Source organism: Canis aureus, chromosome 31 (assembly GCF_053574225.1).
Source record: "Canis aureus isolate CA01 chromosome 31, VMU_Caureus_v.1.0, whole genome shotgun sequence".
Lineage (NCBI taxonomy): Eukaryota > Metazoa > Chordata > Mammalia > Carnivora > Canidae > Canis > Canis aureus.
In genome coordinates this window covers 4,675,213-4,694,882 of record NC_135641.1, presented here as the reverse complement: position 1 = coordinate 4,694,882, position 19,670 = coordinate 4,675,213, and the positions used below count along the sequence as shown (strand labels likewise).

The 19,670-nt window shown below is 40.2% G+C and overlaps 1 protein-coding gene and 1 pseudogene across 5 annotated transcripts in view; one reads left to right on the top strand and one right to left on the bottom strand.

Moving 5' to 3' along the window:
• OTULIN (OTU deubiquitinase with linear linkage specificity) overlaps nt 1-15,163 on the top strand; it is a 51,536-nt gene extending 36,373 nt beyond the window's left edge. For all 5 annotated transcript variants that reach the window (XM_077879543.1, XM_077879539.1, XM_077879541.1 and 2 more), the window contains one exon: nt 253-15,163. In XM_077879543.1, the coding sequence (XP_077735669.1) occupies nt 253-447 (195 nt within the window). In that variant the 3' untranslated portion in view covers nt 448-15,163. The remainder of the gene's footprint in view (nt 1-252) is intronic.
• On the bottom strand, nt 12,092-18,210 carry LOC144302759 (dipeptidyl peptidase 1 pseudogene; annotated as a pseudogene).
• Between the last annotated feature and the right edge of the window lie 1,460 nt (nt 18,211-19,670).

The window sequence follows — 19,670 nt, the reverse complement described above, 5'->3', positions numbered from 1 at the left end:
AATGTCTGTTGTATTTAGATCCTTTGCCCAATTTTTAAACTGGTCATTTTTTTAAAAATCGTTATAAAAGTTCTTTATGTATTCTGGATACAAGTCCCTTATCAGACAGTATATTTTGGATGATCTGCTTATTTGTAGCATCCACTAGAAAAGTCTGGGGACTGGGCCCATGAGGTGAAAGAGACGTTGCAGCATAGCTGTGCTGTGCCCTGCCTGGAGCACCTCTGCATACCTGTTTGCTCTTTTCCCCAGGTTGAAATGTTCCTTCTTGCGTATGCTGTGCGCCATACCATTCAGGTGTACCGGCTCTCCAAGTACAGCACTGAAGAATTCATCACGGTCTACCCCACTGATCCGCCCATGGACTGGCCTGTGGTGACGTTGATTGCTGAAGATGATCGGCACTACAACATCCCTGTGAGAGTGTGCGAGGAGACGAGTCTGTGAGATGCGTGCCTGGACAGCCTGGCAACGTGGCCAAGGTGCACAGCCAACTCCTTGGCTCAGGCCTTGGGACTCCAGGTCTCTTACAATGACCCATGGGAACTCTTGGGCCCTATGAGCCAAGCTGGACTGGGCTGTTCTGAAGACAATTTTTGATAATAAGAGTTAACCAAGTGTTTTCCCTCATCTTTAATGCAATAACTTTCAGTGGGGGCCTTCAGAGCACTTTTGGAAGGTACAAGGTACATCTTCTCCATAAAGCAAATCATTTGTATCAGAGGAGACTCATTTTGGAGAGGAATCTGTTCTTTATGTCTCAAAATCAAATTCTCTTTAATTGTAAACTGGCTCTCAGTTTTTTCTTAAGATAGAGTTTTTTGTTTTGGTGGTAATGGGTCTCTTCAGTGCCCTTCCTATGCAATTCAGCTTACGTGGCATAACTCTGGGATGCAGTCTGTTAATGGCACACTCATAACATCCTCTGACAGTCTTGTTGAGTGATGGTGTGGATTTACCTGTTAATTAAAGTTATTCTAAGCAGATTGTCTCATAGAAAATTAAAAACTGGGTCCAAAAAGGAGTTATTTGAAGGCTAGAGAAAGAGCTGCAGGAGGCATGTGATGGCACCTGAATTCCTGACTCTGAGAATGTGACAGGTGCCTGAAGTCCCTGGTGCTTCCTGCAGGTGGTGCACTGTCAGCCAGGTGAGCACTGCTCGTAGTTGAGTTCTAGCATTGGGCTCCTAGTGATTTTCCATTTCATAGACGTGCCTGCTTTATAGTCAGAACAGTGCTGAGATCCACCTGGTTTTTTGGGGGAGGAAGCCAAGGCTGGGTGACTTAAGGCACTGCTCTGAGTTCAGGAGGTGGTGAGCTGGATCTCAGTCTTCTTGTGCCCTTTTCATGGGATGGTTTTGAGGGTACTTCCACTGCCAAATTCGTGTTCCTGCCAGAGGATGAGTAACACAGTGAAGTGTCTGAGATTTTTCATCAGTAAGATGAAGCAGAAACATGTACTAAACCTAAGTACGCAAGTGTGGCTGAGTGGCATCTGCCTGTGATTTGGTTCAGGAAGTCTGAGGGAGGAGGGTGTTCCTGGTGGTGAATGATTGCTGCCCAGAGGCCTGGTTGCATGTGGTTAGGGCTGTGTTATCCACAGGGGGTGTGGGCTGTGTCCATTGTTTTCAGGGACCAGACATCACTCTAGTGCTGTATCAACATTTGTGAAGGTAGTATCACCCTGAGGGACCCAAGCTTTATTTTATAATAATTAAAACCTCTACTTGGCTCAATAGTATGGTTAATAAGCTATTAAGTGTTTTTGGGGAGTGGCAAACCTTTTTTTGAAAATGTAAGTTTTGCTTTATACTTAAAAATAAATTTTTTTTTGAGAAAATTCAGAGGACACACAAAACTATGCAGACTGTTACATTAGTATTTTCCCATTACCTCATCAGTAATATTCACCACATTTTGGGAGGTGTTTATTCTTCAGAGTGTTTGAATCAAGTTCTCCGAACGTGTGTGAATGTGTTGAAGAGGCTTTATGTTTTTCACTGTGAAATGTAATGGTGCTTCGAATAAGGAGGTACTGAGAAGCCAAATTAATAATAATGGCTTCTTATTGGCTTTGAGGCTTCATTTTAGTATTTGCAACTGTACAATAATAGGAAATGCTTACTGTTTATTCTTATGCATTTTCCAAAGCACACTTAAAACGTTTCAGCACAAGGCATGGGAGTCTCTGTCCTCCAGGGTGTACGCTGAGTTTGATGGTCCATACCTACTATTGAATTGAAGAATAGTCATGACCATCTGTCTTTGCATTTTGAAAATGTTCTGATCTTTGTGAACTTGAACTGGACTTCTGGGCAACTTAATTGTTTACATGCATACTTTTTTCTTGTTCCTGCCTGTGGTATTGTTTGAGTGTGCAGAAATTGTGGCCTTTACCACCACAATGATAGAAGTTTGAAAGTATGTGTTTAAGTGGCTTTCTGACCCCAGGCTTTCTTGGACTCTGCTCTCAGACTGTCACTCAGGCTTAGTGGGATCACAGCATCAGAGAGGCAAAGCTTTCAAAGAAACAGGACTTCGGGAAATAGAAAAGATTGGCCGACTTTATAGAATAACGTTTCTTTGTTGTGACATGCAACGTCAGTTGCCTAGAATCTTGATTCCATGAATCATTCCTGGTCATGGGCTGGTCGGGTGGCAGCACCAGAATAGAAATTGCATTGAGACTGAAGTGGATGCAGGATATCTATTTAGAGGGGGTCTCTGAAGTGATATAAGGTTCTAGAAGAAGAGAAAGCAGTGGTAACTACAGTGTGTTTACTTTAATTCCCAGAGCTTATTGCCAGAGCTCAGAGATTTTTGGACCCTATAATCTTGGCAGAAAGATGATCTCTATCCTAAGCAGGCATGACTTATGCCTTTGTGCTTATTTAAGGCACATTTAAATCTGAACGACTTTCCCTATGCGGAGTTCCCTGGAATCCCTGTAATGAACACTGCTTCTTCAGGACCTCTCCTGCCTCCTCCCCTCACTTGCTTAGCTCCTTCTGCACGTACTGATGGCACTCACGTCGGGACCAGTGATGATCACAGTGGGCGACTAGAGGCCAGGATGTCGTTTCTCACTTGTGATCCTAACCTAGGTGGGATTTGATCTAAGTGTTTGCAGTTCCTTGTCTTTAGAATATGGCATATCCTAAAATGCCTTCGATGCACTGAAGAGGATTGACTCTACTTTCCTGGTAGAGCCATTGACACTTGTATTAGATGTTTGTTATTGAGTTAAGTAAGATATGATGCTAAGTTTTCAGACATTATCTTTGTATCCTTTCATTATTTAGTTCCTTCTGGGTGTAGGGTTACCAGGTAAAAACTTCAGTCCACATGAGTCTTAACACCTCTGTCAGAGGAAACATCTTTTGTGGGTTTTTATGTGCTTTTTTATTTAATAGGCTGTGTTTTCCCTCCTGCTCTACCCCTCGCACCAAGGTGCTGTCTCACCTCTGTATCCATGGTCTGCTTCCTGAAGGTCTCCCTGAGAATGGCCTTTAGGTGCTCTGTCTCCTGCCTTTACTGCTCTAACTCTCATACTAGTGCTGCATATGCATCAGACTCAAATAGACTTCCCAGCTGTCTCTTCTTTTTGGTGTTAAAGTAACGTTTGATTATTTTCTTTTTCTCTCTTAGTAAGCATTACTTTGCAAGTACTCCCACTTGGAAGACCCAAAGTATTTTCAGAAATGTAAACCTCTAAGGAGTCTTACTTGTAGGCATACATAGAAATAAATGTCTTTGACAAACCATGAGAGACTCCTAACTCTGGGAAACGAACGAGGGGTAGTGGAAGGGGAGGTGGGCAGGGGGATGGGGTGACTGGGTGATGGGCACTGAGGGGGACATTTGACGGGATGAGCACTAGGTATTACACTATATGTAGGCAAATCGAGCTCCAATAAAGTATATATATATATATATATTTAAAAAGCCTGTGACTACTTAGAACACAATGAAAAGGAGGTTCTCTGTGTGTATGAAGCGCATCTGAAATGTGTGTGAAAGGCATAGAATCCCCACGTTCAGCAGAAGGTAGGGCACAGTATCAAGTAACTTACAAAACATGGCCGAAGGAACTGAAGAAGTGAATGGAAGAAGGAACTGATTTGAGAGTAAAAATGTCATTTAAAACAACATGGCTCACGGGGCGGGGGGGTGGTGGTGCTCAGGTGGTGAAGTGTCAGACTCTTGATCTAGACCCAGGTCGATGCCTACCTTGGACTCAGTGCTGGGTGTGAAGCCTACTTCAACAACAACAACAAAAAGACAAAACAGATGCCAGACAGACCTCCTGGCCTGTTTTATAAGTGGATAAAAATCTGTTTCACAGAGTTAAGTATATTGCATTTCCATTGCAACTCCACACTGACTTTTGAGATAGGTTCTAATGGCCTATGTGAGAGGCTAGTTGTAAGCTGCATTCAAGGAATGCTTGTTTTTCACAGTTAAGTACAGTGCATAATCCCTTTCATTATTTCTTATATTCCCTGTATGAATGAAAACATATGATAATTGTCCTTCTCCAGTTGACTTACTTCACTCTGCATAATACCCTCCAGTTCCAACCATGTCAAAGCAAATAGTGGATATTCATTCTTTCTGATGGCTGAGTAATATTCCATTGTATATATAGACCACATCTTTTTCCATTCATCAGGACAGTCACATTTCCAATGAGCCTCCCTTCAGAGATGTTCTAACTCTCTTATGTGGGAAGCTCGTTGAAAGCTCTGCATTCAAGGAAAGCTGGTTTCTTACAGTTGAGTACAGGGCATGTCCTTGTACCTCCATAACTATTGTTGAGGTAGGTTCTAGGCCCTTCTGTGAGATGCTAGTTGAAAGGTGCATCAAGGAACACTTGTGTCTCAGTTCTAAGTATATCGCATTTCCACTGTGCCTCCACACATTCTGTTGAGATAGGTTCTACCTCACTTATGTGAGGTTTGTTGAAAGCTACATTCCCCAAAGCTTGTCTCTCACAGCAAAGTACAATGCATATCCTATGTGCCTCCATACCTACTTTGAGTGATGTTCTAACTGCCTTGTGTGAAAGGCTAGTTGAAAAGTGCATTCAGGAATACCTTGTTTCTTAGAGTGAGGTATATTGCATATCCATTGCACCTCACAACCTACTTTTGAGGTAGGTTTTAACTCCCTTATTTGAGAGGCTTGTTGAAAGCTGAAATCAAGGAATGCTTGTTTCTCACAGTGAAGTACAGTGCATTTCCAATGTGCCTCCATACATACTTTTGAGAGATGTTCTAACTTCCTTAAATCAGAGGCTATTGGAAGGCTGCCATCAACAATGGTTGTTTCTCATACAACTCCATTGTGTGACAGTCTATTTGTAAGTTGCATTCAAGGAATGGTTGTTTCTGAGTATTAACTATATTACATTTCCACTGGGCCTCCAATAATTCTGTTGAGGTAGGTTGTAACTCCTTATGTGGGAAGCTAGTTGACTGCTGCATTCAAGGAAAGCTTGTTTCTCACATTTAAATATATGGCATATCCCTTGCACCTTTACAATTACTGTTGAGATAGGTTCTAAGCCTTATGTGAAATGCTAGGTGAAAGACGCATTCAAGGAACGCTTGCATCTTAGAGTACAATATATCGCATTTAGATTGCACCTCCATACCAACTTTTCAGATAGGTTCTCAGCCACTTATGTGAGAAGTGACTTGAAAGCTGGATTCAACACCGCTTGTTTCTCAGAGTTTAGTATATTGATTTCCAGTACACCACCACATGTACTATGTAGAGAGGACCTAACACCCTAAAGTGAAGAGCTAGTTGAAACCCGCAATCAAGCACCGCTTATTTCTCAGAGTTAAGTATATCTCATTTCCATTGCACCTCCACATGTACTGTGTAGATAGAGCCCAACACCCTAAAGTGAGAGGCTAGTAGAAACCTGCATTCAAGCAGCACTTTTTTTTTACTTCTTAATAAAATAATTTTTATTGGTGTTCACTTTACCAACATACAGAATAACACCCAGTGCTCATCCCGTCAAGTGTCCCCCTCAGTGCCCGTCACCCAATCACCCCCACCCCCCGCCCTCCTCCCCTCCCACCACCCCTAGTTCGTTTCCCAGAATTAGGAGTCTTCATGTTCTGTCTCCCTTTCTGATATTTCCCGCACATTTCTTCTCCCTTCCCTTATATTCCCTTTCACTATTATTTATATTCCCCAAATGAATGAGAACATATACTGTTTGTTCTTCTCCGATTGACTTATTTCACTCAGCATAATACCCTCCAGTTCCATCCACATCGAAGCAAATGGTGGGTATTCGTCGTTTCTAATGGCTGAGTAATATTCCATTGTATACATAGACCACATCTTCTTTATCCATTCATCTTTCGATGGACACCAAGGCTCCTTCCACAGTTTGGCTATTGTGGACATTGCTGCTAGAAACATCGGGGTGCAGGTGTCCCGGCGTTTCATTGCATCTGAATCTTTGGGGGTAAATCCCCAACAGTGCAATTGCTGGGTCGTAGGGCAGGTCTATTTTTAACTCTTTGAGGAGCCTCCACACAGTTTTCCAGAGTGGCTGCACCAGTTCACATTCCCACCAACAGTGTAAGAGGGTTCCCTTTTCTCCACATCCTCTCCAACATTTGTTATTTCCTGCCTTGTTAATTTTCCCCATTCTCACTGGTGTGAGGTGGTATCTCATTGTGGTTTTGATTTGTATTTCCCTGATGGCAAGTGATGCAGAGCATTTTCTCATGTGCATGTTGGCCATGTCTATGTCTTCCTCTGTGAGATTTCTCTTCATGTCTTTTGCTCATTTCATGATTGGATTGTTTGTTTCTTTGTTGTTGAGTTGAATAAGTTCTTTATAGATCTTGGAAACTAGCCCTTTATCTGATACGTCATTTGCAAATATCTTCTCCCATTCTGTAGGTTGTCTTTTGGTTTTGTTGACTGTATCTTTTGCTGTGCAAAAGCTTCTTATCTTGATGAAGTCCCAATAGTTCATTTTTGCTTTTGTTTCTTTTGCCTCCGTGGATGTATCTTGCAAGAAGTTACTGTGGCCGAGTTCAAAAAGGGTGTTGCCTGTGTTCTCCTCTAGGATTTTGATGGAATCTTGTCTCACATTTAGATCTTTCATCCATTTTGAGTTTATCTTTGTGTATGGTGCAAGAGAGTGGTCTAGTTTCATTCTTCTGCATGTGGATGTCCAATTTTCCCAGCACCATTTATTGAAGAGACTGTCTTTTTCCAATGGATAGTCTTTCCTCCTTTATCGAATATTAGTTGACCATAAAGTTGAGGGTCCACTTCTGGGTTCTCTATTCTGTTCCATTGATCTATGTGTCTGTTTTTGTGCCAGTACCACACTGTCTTGATGACCACAGCTTTGTAGTACAACCTGAAATCTGGCATTGTGATGCCCCAGGTATGGTTTTCTTTTTTAAAATTTCCCTTGCTATCGGGGTCTTTTCTGATTCCACACAAATCTTAAGATGATTTGTTCCAACTCTCTGAAGAAAGTCCATGGATTTTGATAGGGATTGCATTGAATGTGTACATTACCCTGGGTAGCATTGACGTTTTCACAATATTAATTCTGCCAATCCATGAGCATGGAAGATTTTTCCATTTCTTTGTGTCTTCCTCAATTTCTTTCAGAAGCGTTCTATAGTTTTGAGGGTATAGATCCTTTACCTCTTTGGTGAGGTTTATTTCTAGGTATCTTATGCTTTTGGGTGCAATTGTAAATGGGATTGACTCCTTAATTTCTCTTTCTTCAGTCTCATTGTTAGTGTATAGAAATGCCAATTATTTCTGGGCATTGATTTTGTATCCTGCCACGCTGCCAAATTGTTGTATGAGTTCTAGCAATCTTGGGGTGGAGGCTTTTGGGTTTTCTATGTAGAGTATCATGTCATCGGCGAAGAGGGAGAGTTTGACTTCTTTGCCAATTTGAATGCCTTTAATATCTTTTTGTTGTCTGATTGCTGAGGCTAGGACTTCCAGTACTATGTTGAATAGCAGTGGTGAGAGTGGACATCCCTGTCTTGTTCCTGATCTTAGGGGAAAGGCTCCCAGTGCTTCCCCATTGAGAATGATATTTGCTGTGGGCTTTTCGTAGAGGGCTTTTAAGATGTCGAGGAATGTTCCCTCTCTCCCTACACTCTGAAGTGTTTTGATCAGGAATGGATGCTGTATTTTGTCAAATGCTTTCTCTGCATCTAATGAGAGGATCATATGGTTCTTGGTTTTTCTCTTGCTGATATGATGAATCACATTGATTGTTTTACGAGTGTTGAACCAGCCTTGTGTCCCGGGGATAAATCCTACTTGTCATGGTGAATAATTTTCTTAATGTATTGTTGGATCCTATTGGCTAGTATCTTGTTGAGAATTTTTGCATCCATGTTCATCAAGGATATTGGTCTGTAATTCTCCTTTTTGGTGGGGTCTTTGGTTTTGGAATTAAGGGGATGCTGGCCTCATAGAACGAATTTGGAAGTATTCCATCTCTTTCTATCTTTCCAAACAGCTTTAGTAGAATAGGTATGGTTTCTTCTTTAAACGTTTGATAGAATTCCCCTGGGAGGCCATCTGGCCCTGGACTCTTGTGTCTTGGGAGGTTTTTGATGACTGCTTCAATTTCCTCCCTGGTTATTGGCCTGTTCAGGTTTTCTATTTCTTCCTGTTCCAGTTTTGGTAGTTTGTGGTTTTCCAGGAATGCGTCCATTTCTTCTAGATTGCCTAATTTATTGGCGTATAGCTGCTCATAATACGTTCTTAAAATCGTTTGTATTTCCTTGGTATTGGTGGTGATCTCTCCTTTCTCATTCATGATTTTATTAGACTCTTTTCTCTCTTCTTTTTAATAAGGCTGGCTAATGGTTTATCTATCTTATTAATTCTTTCAAAGAACCAACTCCTGGTTTCGTTGATCTGTTCCACAGTTCTTCTGGTCTCAATTTCGTTGAGTTCTGCTAAAATATTCATTAACTCTCTTCTTCTGCTGGGTGTAGGATCTATTTGCTGTTTTTTCTCCAACTCCTTTATGTGTAAGGTTAGCTTTTGTATTTGAGTTCTTTTCCGTTTTTGGATGGATGCTTGTACTGTGATGTATTTTCCCCTCAGGACTGCTTTGCTGTATCCCAAAGATTTTGAAAGGTTGTATCTTCATTCTCATTAGTTTTTTTTTTTATTGGTGTTCAATTTGCCAACATATAGAATAACACCCAGTGCCCATCCCATCAACTGCCCCCCTCAGTGCCCGTCACCCAGTCACCGCCACCCCCTGCCCACCTCCCTTTTTTCCTCTGCCTTTTATTTTTTATTATTTATTTTTAAAAATAAATTTATTTTTTTATTGGTGTTCAATTTGTCAACATATAGAATAACACCCAGAGCTCATCCATCAAGTGCCCACCTCAGTGCCCATCACCCAGTCACCCCCACCCCCCGCCCTCCTCCCCTTCCACCACCCCCAGTTCGTTTCCCAGAGTTAAGAGTCTTTCATGTTCTGTCTCCTTTTCTGATATTTCCCACTTATTATTTCTCCTTTCCCCTTTATTCCCTTTCAGTATTTTTTATATTCCCCAAATGAATGAGACCCTATAATGTTTGTCCTTCTCCGATTGACTTATTTCACTCAGCATAATACCCTCCAGTTCCATCCAGGTCGGAGCAATGGGTGGGTATTTGTCATTTCTAATGGCTGAGGAATATTCCATTGTATACATAGACCACAGCTTCTTTATCCATTCATCTTTTGATGGACACCAAGGCTCCTTCCACAGTTTGGCTATTGTGGATATTGCTGCTAGAAACACAGGGTGCAGCTGTTCCGGCGTTTCTCTGCATCTATATCTTTGGGGTAAATCCCCAGCAGTGCAATTGCTGGGTCGTAGGGCAGGTCTATTTTTAACTCTTTGAGGAGCCTCCACACAGTTTTCCAGAGTGGCTGCACCAGTTCACATTCCCACCAACAGTGCAAGAGGGTTCCCTTTTTTCCACATCTTCTCCAACATTTGTTGTTTCCTGCCTTGTTAATTTTCCCCATTCTCACTGGTGTGAGGTGGTATCTCATTGTGGTTTTGATTTGTATTTCCCTGATGGCAAGTGATGCAGAGCATTTTCTCATATGCATGTTGGCCATGTCTATGTCTTCCTCTGTGAGATTTCTGTTCATGTCTTCTGCCCATTTCATGATTGGATTGTTTGTTTCTTTGCTGTTGAGTTTAACAAGTTCTTTCTAGATCTTGGATACTAGCCCTTTATCTGATACGTCTTTTGCAAATATCTTCTCCCATTTTGTCTTTTAGTTTTTTGACTGTTTCTTTTGCTGTGCAAAAGCTTCTTATCTTGATGAAGTCCCAATAGTTCATTTTTGCTTTTGTTTCTCTTGCCTTCATGGATGTACCTTGCAAGAAGTTGCTGTGGCCAAGTTCAAAATGTGTTGCCTGTGTTCTCCTCTAGGATTTTGATGGAATCTTTTCTCACATTTAGATCTTTCATCCATTTTGAGTTTATCTTTGTGTCTCCTGTCTAGTTTCAATCTTCTGTCTACTAAACCTTATAGCCGTGACGTTCTTTAATAATACATTAGCAGTTTTGAGACACAGCGGCAACATAATCTACACAGGCAATAGTAACCCTCAAGATGCCAAACCATTTGAGGCTAGAAAAATGTAGATTGTAGAACTATTTGTGACACCTTGTTTTCAAATTCCAGAGTGTTTCCCATGAGGGTAAGAGGTAAGGTGTTTTCACTCTAAATCCCTAGCTCCACTGAACTTTTTCTTTTGCCATCATGCCGTAAATGGGATGGTTAAAAAAATCCATTTTCACTCTGTAATTGTATCTAACACCCTAAGATCTTAAGTCTAAAATAGCAACAATGCTTTCTTAGTTTCAGCTATATCCTTTTAAATAGTTGTTCAGGAACAATAACAATAAATAAATATTCCAGGAACATCTGGGTGGTTCAGTCTGTTAAGTATCTGCCTTCAGCTCAGCTCTTGATCCTGGGGTCCTGGAACTGAAGTCCACATTGGGTTCCCTGCTCAGTGGGGAGTCTTCTTCTCCCTCCCAATCTCTCTCTCTGCCACCCTTCTCACTTGTGCTCTCTGTGTCTCAAATAAATAAATAAAATATTTTTTAAAAATTAAAATTACAGGGCACCTGGGTGGCTTAGTGGTTGAGCATCTGCCTTTAGGTCAGGTCACCATCCAGGTTTGGGGATCGAGTCCTGCATCAGGCTCCTGGCAGGGGGCCTGCTTCTCCCTCTGCTTCTCCTCGGTTGTCTCTCATGAATGAATGAATAAATAAAATCTTTTAAAAAATTAAAATTACAAATAAATAAGTAAATATTCTAAATACTCTCCTCTTACATCTTTCAGATAAGTCACTGATTTAGTTTTGAATATTTATAAAAAATATCTTTCCAAGAGACTCTACTTTGTAGCAAAATTAAAATTTCCAGATTTGTAGAAATCATTTTTTTTTTGTTTTTTTTTTTCCCTAAATGAGAGTAATGCTCTGATTTCACTTCTGGATTAACCAATTACTAGCCATTTAGCCTTAAATATAATACTTCAAAAAAATACTTCAGAAAGATGTTGAGAATCATATAAAAATGCTTAACACAGCATGCAGCCAATCTATTGGCTCTGTTACTTAAATTTTGTGTTTCTTTGTTTCAAACATGATTCCAAAATAAAATTAAAGAATTTTTAAAAAAACACTTTCATTTATAAATATAAATGCAAACAAACCTATTTTACTTTGAATAAAAGTTAAGAATAGACTGTACATTGCATTTCCCAAATTGTGAAAGAGACTAAAGTAAGGTGCTATCAGGCTAAGAAATCGCCAGCCATTTCTCTGAAAAACTAGTTCATATGGAAGCCATGTACCCTATGGTAAGCATATGATATTTTATTTGTTTATGGGAAGAAAATAGGATAAATTTTAACTATTTTTCTCACCACATAGTTATTTGGGTTTTTTTTTTGCCATTTTTCTTGTGACTTTTATATTTTAAAAATGTCTGTTCTCCCAAAGACTTTAAAAAATATACTATATTTGAATCAAAATAATGAACAGAATCCTGCATTTTATTACTACGTAGCTATAAAGTAGGCCAGTGGTTAATGGAAAGGTATATTTAAATCAAAGGCAATTTTAATTTTAAAGGCAAAAATCTTCATAGGAATCTATCTGTAATCTGAAATTGCTGCTATAAAAGTTTTCGGTCTGAATAAATTGACCCCCTTTCGTGACTAATGGTGGTCAACAGGAAATGCCAGGACCCATATCCTACAATTTAGGAATTGGTGTGGCTGCCACTGCTATGCTTTCAATTGCACATTCATCTGTTCCTCTGCAGATCTGGAAGTAACCATCTTCACCCCACCTAGAGCCCCAGCTGTTTTTCACAATCCAGTAATCCATCCCAGAGGCTGAGTCAGTACCATAGCCCACCAGCAAAACAGCATGATTAGTGAGTTCAAAGGGGTTGATAGGGTCTCTCAGGCCAGTGTGGTAATAGATTCCCTTCTGGTAGTGGAAGAAGTCATCATAGACTTCAAAAGCAACTGCCATGGGCCCGTGACGGACCAGCTCAAGCTTCATCAGGGCTTCATTGCAGGCCCCATAGAAACCTCCCACATAGTGGTACTCAGAGGAGTAGTAATGGAAGCAGTCATTTGGTTTGCATGGAGAATCAGAGCCTGCGTAGGAGAAGCAGGCCTCATCCACCAACCCAAAATCTTGGGCATATTTTCCTGCGATGAGGTACGGGAAGCCACCTTCACAGCCTTGAGCATACTGGCTGCAAGAGACAATCTCCTGAGGACTCAAAATTGGAGTCTGAGTATTGTTGGTTAGTATACGGATTCTTGCTTCCAACATAGCTGTAGATGCAAATGCGTAGCAGCTTCCACAAGATGCTTGGTTTCGAACAGGACTAACAAAATTGGTACCACGAACATTTCTCCAGTCCCATGATGTTGGCAAACGTGAAATCTCTTCATGTATTTCAGCAGTCAGTGGTGTGGGTTTAGGCCTTGGGATTTTCCGGCCACCAGCTCTCCTCATCATGTCTCTCAAGGTGAGAGTCTCATATTCTATGTATCTGGTTGCAGTCCAAGACTTCTGAATGGTATTGATCGCTTTCACAAACTCATAGTTGTATTTGTAGAGCCTATTAGAATTGTTTTCCTGGAGCCTCTCAATGTGTTTTGTGTTCACCTTCGCTTTTTCAGAGGTAGTTCCCATCTTGGTTCCAGTGAAACAAGCCCAGTTCCGGCCCAGCACATCGTGCACCCATCCGGTCATGGTCTCGTTGCAGTAACTGGTGACCCTGTGACCCTCTTCTTTATACTTAAAAAAGGCAAACCACTTGTAGTCATTCAACACAATCTCAAAGCCTTGATTGTAAATGATGGTAAAATCGCCCGTATTGCCAAAATTATCATATGCCGTGTCCAACTTCTCAAGATGCACCACTACTTTTTTTTCTGGTGGTCCCATCACCAAGCAGTTGACGCTGCGGGACCCCGCGGGGCCCACCTGGAAGACCCACGTGCCCAGCAGCTCAGGGTGGGTGCAGTTGGCAGGCGTGTCGTGGTGCGCGGCGCCGAAGCCGGAGAGCAGCAGGAGTGCAGCGGACAGCAGCGGGCTGGCCGGGGAACCATGCCGGCGAGGTCCGTGGCGGGGAGCAGAGGCCGAGGGCCAGGCCGGCCGCACCACGCGTGCCTTAAACTAGCCGGAGCTGCCGGAAACCCCTAGTTATTTGGTTTTTAAAGTATACTTAAGAGTTGGCCTGGGGGCTCAGTTGGTTAGGCCCCAAGTCTTGATTTCAGCTTAGGTCATGATCTCAGGGTTGTGAGATCGAGCCCTGCTCAGTGAGGAGTTGGCTTGGATTCTCTCTCTCCTTCAGCCTCTGCCCCTCCCTCTGCTCTCTCTCTCTCTCTCCATCTGTCTTTCTAAAATAAATAAATTCTTTAAAGTAAGCAATAGTTTGTAATATGGTATCTTAAATACACCATTACTCTCCTTTGTAGTCTCAATGTCTGGCCCACTGTTTGGCACATTAGATATCTAGCAATTAGCTAATTAGCCAATCATTCTATGATGAAATTTCTGTGGCTGAAAATTATCAGGAATCAATTATTGTAATAGGATTAGAATGTTAGGTATTATTGAAAAATCCATCCCTCCCCATGTGAATTTTGCCTAGAATATCCTGTGCTGTCCTAAACTTCTCAGGGGTGTATATTTTAAAGATGTTATTTATGTATTTGAGAGAGAGAGAGAGAGAGCGAGGGAAAGAGAAAGCATGAGCAGTGGGGAGAGGAAGCAGGCTCCCCGCCCAACAGAGAGCTTGATTCCCTTGCCCCTCCCTGCCAGGCTCCATCCCAGCACCCCAGAATCTGGACCTGAGCCAAAGGCAGGTGCTTAACCAACTGAGCTAATTGGGCACCCTTCAGGGATGTATGTTTTAAAAGATAGACACAATGGAAGAGCGCCTGGGTGGTTCAGTCAGTTAAATGTCTGCCTTCAGCTCAGGTCATGGTTCCTGGGTCCTGGGACTGAGTCCAGAGGGGGCAGGGGAGGTTCTGGGGTAGAGCTCCATATCAGGCCCCTTGCCCAGCTGGGAGTTTACTTCTCCTTCTCCCTTTGCCCCTCCCCTTGCTCATGCTCGCTCCCTCTCAAATAAATAAAATCTTTTTTCTTTTCCAAGATGACATATAGATTGGATGAACTTTTTCAAATCTGTTACCCAGTATTCACATATATACCTTTTACTTTCTATTCAAACATTTTCCAGAAACTTATAGAAGTGACTTGGAGTGGAATGGTGTCTATTTGTACCATGCTTGAAGATACAGGGGAAAGACTCTACCACACATGTGTCTTAGCTCATGTTTTCTGGCCTTTCAAGCCATGCTGTATTCATGTACCTAAAACTTTATTAAGCGCTTTTATGAAACCCTTTTCTTTGCCCTGAGCCTGCAGAAAACACAAATAATTCACAGTATGCTGGCAAGAATAGAATGCTGCTTCACCCTGATGGCAGGAAATCATAATTATAAGCGTTTGTCATTAAAACGACTGTGGGGAATAAGCATATTCTGTACTTTAACATTTAAAAAAGAGAATTTGAGATTAGCTCTGAGCTGTACATAGCCTGGTATTTTAATTAAAAGTAAAGACTATAAAGCCATTTATAAAAGCAATACCAAATTAGCAGGTTACTTAATTTTACTTTCATGTTCCTTTTCTCACTGTGCCTTAGGGATTATTTTGAAGACTGTGCTTGTCATTTTACCATAGAAGATAATACAAATATTCTTGGAAGTTGCTCATTGTAATGAAAAGTTGTTCTTCTTTTAATGAAACATATTGTAGATTTTCAATCTTTGTTCCATCTGAATTCTAGTTTAAAGTGTTCTCGGTAAATGGTATTCTATCTTCTGGTAGAGTACCTCTTTTCTTCTCTAAAAATAAAGAATTCCTACCAATTTTAGGTTATTGGAATGTCTCTGTGTACAATGGCTGAAAGCAATAAGTTGATATTAAACAAAAACAGTGAATCAGTATAACTTGTGCTAGTAGAGTCCTGGAACACGTTTTTTTTTATTAGGTTTCTGTTTTATATATTGTGTATGTCACACTTAATCATGGCACTATAATGTACTTTTGGATACTGCCACAAATTATAAAAGAAATCACTATGCACAGTTCACAATTAAGGAGCTGAGCAGAGTGACAAAATCTCCATGCCACCTACAGAGAACCTGCATATTTGGTATTATTCTACCCTTAAGATTTGTCCATTCTCTTTGTCTTATTTACATATTTAATCATTTATTTATATCACTGTAGACTTATAAATATTTTATACTTTGAGTTATAATCTGATATATCTTTGTTACTCAAATTGTTCCAGTTTGGACCACTGGAAATACTTCGTGTTGGCTCTTGTTGACATACTGTGTGTGTGTGTGTGTGTGTGTGTGTGTGTGTGTTTACTTTTTGACACCACAAAATACTTCAAGGCTCATCTATGTTTCCAGTTTAATACTAGCATCCACCATTTTATTAAGGAGTCTATGTTCTTTTGATCAGAGAATAGTATTAGAACCAACGTTTAGGAACTAGATGTGTCTGTTGCTACTGAGGTATTATTGTTGCTTATAGGTCCTCTCAGCTGACAGAGCAAGGACACGTGGGTATACTGACCTGTGTATATGCACATATCTGCAAATATTTCTATATGTAACCATATGTGTCAATAGTAAGCTAAACAACTTTATACTAATGTCTCCACCTATAATCCTAATTTGGTAATCTAATCCTGCCTTTTTCTTTTCTTGTTGATCTATAACTTCCCCATCCAACAGTGAGAAAATTGACACCCCACATCTCATAATATGCTGTTCTTTTACTTTATTGTTCATTTACAGTATACATTCTGCATTGCATCCTATAATCCTTAACCTCCTACATATATAACATATTTAGAAATATATTTAAATATACATATATATTGATATGTGAACACTTTGTACTATAAACCTCTATGTCAAATGTATTGTCAAGTGTCATGTACTACCACTAAACTATCACACGGGACAGTTTTATAACCATAAAATGTCCCTCATCCTTTCTCTGGTTAACATTTTTCCCATAACACACAAACTCCAGATAGCCACTGAACTATTTTACAATCTCTATAGTTTAACCTTTTGAAGAAGATCATATACAAGCCTCAGGCCACATATGGCCTTTTTATATTGGCCTTCATGATGTAGCCATAAGAATTTAAGATTCATTCATACATGTTTTTGCATGGCTTGGCAGCTAGTTCTTTTTATTGTTCAATAGGATATCATTGTATGGATTTACCACCATATTTTTACTTGTTCACTTATGAAAGACAGTGTAATTTCTTCTAGTTTTGGAGATCATGAAAAAAACTTCTATCAGAATTTGCATGCAGATTTTTGTATGAGCATAAGTTTTCCAATGTGTAAGATAGATATCCATCAATGTGATTGCTGGAGCATCTGGTAAGCCTATGCTTAGCTTCATAAGGAACTGTCAAGTGGCCTTCCAAATTTGCTGTAGCGTTTTCAATTTCTACCAGCAAAGAAAGGTCTTCCTTCTCTACATCCTCACCAGCATTTGACGTTGTCAGGTTTTTTTTTAAATAAAATCAGCTATTCTAACAGAATATAATGTTATCTCCTACTTAATTTACTACTCCCCAATGGCCAGTGGCATTGAGCATGTCTTCATATGCTTATTTACCATCTTTATACCTTCTTTGTTGAGGTATCCTCACCGATTTCTGACATCCATGGTTTCTGATGAAAATTCAGCTGTTTGTCATATTAAGAATTCTATGTCCTGTTATCTTATTAGGGCTGCTGTAGCAAAATACCACAGATCATGTGGCTGAGAGAACAGAAAGATTTTTCATAATACTGGAAGCTAAGAGTTCAAGATTGAGGTGTCAGCAGGATGGATTTCTCCTGAAGTTTTTCTCCCTCACTTGCATTTGGAGGCATTCTCCTTTGGTTCTCACTGATCTTTCTTCTGTAATTATGAATTCCAGTGTCTCTTCCTCTGATTAAAATGACATCAGTCCTCTTATGTTAGGGTTCTACCATTATACCTCATTTAACCTGAATTACCTTCTTAAAGGACTTATTTCTAAAATCAGTCATAGTAAGAATTAGGGCTTCAACAGAAGAATTTGATTTGGGCACACACAATTCAATTCAGAACAAATGTGATAAATCATCTCTCTGGTTGTTTTTAATCTTTTTTCCTTTATATGTCAACAGATTTATTTTGATATGCTGAGGTATTAATTTCTTTGTGCTTATCAAAATTGGTATTGAAATTCTTGGCTCTGTAGATTAATGTTGATCATCAAATTTGGTAAATTTTAGGCCACTTTTTAAAATACTAAATCTATACCACTCTCTTCTCCTCCTATGATTCCTTATGTGGATGTTGGTGTGCTTGATAGTTTCCTACAGGTTTCTAGGGTTTGTTTATTTTTCATCACTTTTTTTCCTGCTTTTCAGGTTGGATAACCTCAAAACTGACCTCTTTTAAAATTCAGTATTTTTTTCTCTTGCGAGCTCAGATTTACCCTTATATTAATTCCAGTGAGGTTTTCATCAATCACTATCATTTTCAAGCCTTGAATTTTAATTTGGTCTCATAATTTATATTAATAAAATATAGTCGATTCAGTGAGATGTTATCCTCACATGTTCTTTTAGTTCACTACATATAATGTTATACACTGAAATATTTTATCTCAAAATTTATATGTTGAAACCCTAACTCCCAATGTGATTTTATTTGGAGACAGGACCTTTAAGGAGGAGGTTAAGGTCAAATGACATCATAAGGATGGGATCCTAAAGTGATAGGATTGATACCCTTATAAAAAAGTGAGAAATACCAGAGGCCCCCTTCTCTTCCCCTTCCCCTAACTCTCTCCAGAGAAAGGCCAGGTAAGGGACATGATAAGAAAGTGCTGTCTTCAAGCTGAGGAGAAAGGTATCATCTGAAGCCAACCCTACTGGTGCCTTGATCTTGGAAATTCAGCTTTCAGACTGGGAGAAAATAAATTTATGTTGTAAATGGCCAACAGACACATGAAAAAATGCTCCACATCACTTGGCATCAGGAAAATACAATTCAAAACCACAATGAGATACCACCTCATAACAGTCAGAATGGCTAAAATTAACAAATCAGAAAATGACAGATGTTGGGGAAAGGAGAGCCTTCTTATCCTGTTGGTGGGAATCCAAGCTGGTGCAGCCACTCTGGAAAATAGTATGGAAGTTCCTCAGAAAGTTGAAAATAGAGCTACCCCACCACCCAGTAGTTGCGCTACTGGAGATTTTCCCCAAAGATATGGATGTAGTGATCTGAAAGGCACCTACACCCCAATGTTTATATAGCAGCAATGTTAACAATAGCCAAACTATGGTAAGAGCCCAGATGTCCATTGACAGATGGTTGGATAAAGAAGATACAGTATAGGGGATCCCTGGGTGGCTCAGCGCTTTGGTGCCTGCCTTCAGCCCAGGGCGCAATCCTGGAGTCCCGGGATCGAGTCCCACGTCGGGCTCCCTGCATGGAGCCTGCTTCTCCTTCTGCCCGTCTCTCTCTCTTTCTCTCTCTCTCATGAATAAATAATAAATAAAATCTTTTAAAAAAAGAAGATACAGTATAGATAACACAGTTCGAAGGCTACTCAGTCTTCAAAAAAATGAAATATTGACATATGTAACAACGTGGATGGAACTAAAGGATATTATGCTAAGGGAAATAAGTCAATCAGATAAAGACAATTATCATATGACCTCACTCATATGTGGAATTTAAGAAACAAAACAGAGGATCATAGGGGAAGAGAAGGAAAAAAATAAGATGAAATCAGAGGAGACAAACCATCAGAGACCCTTATTCATAGGAAACAAACTGAGGGGTGCTGGAGGGGCAGCAGTAGAGGGATGGGGTAACTGGGTGATGGGCATTAAGGAGGGCACATGATGGGGTATTATAGGGTATTATATAAGACTGATGACTTACTCATCTCTACCTCTGAAACAAATAATAATTTATATGTTAATT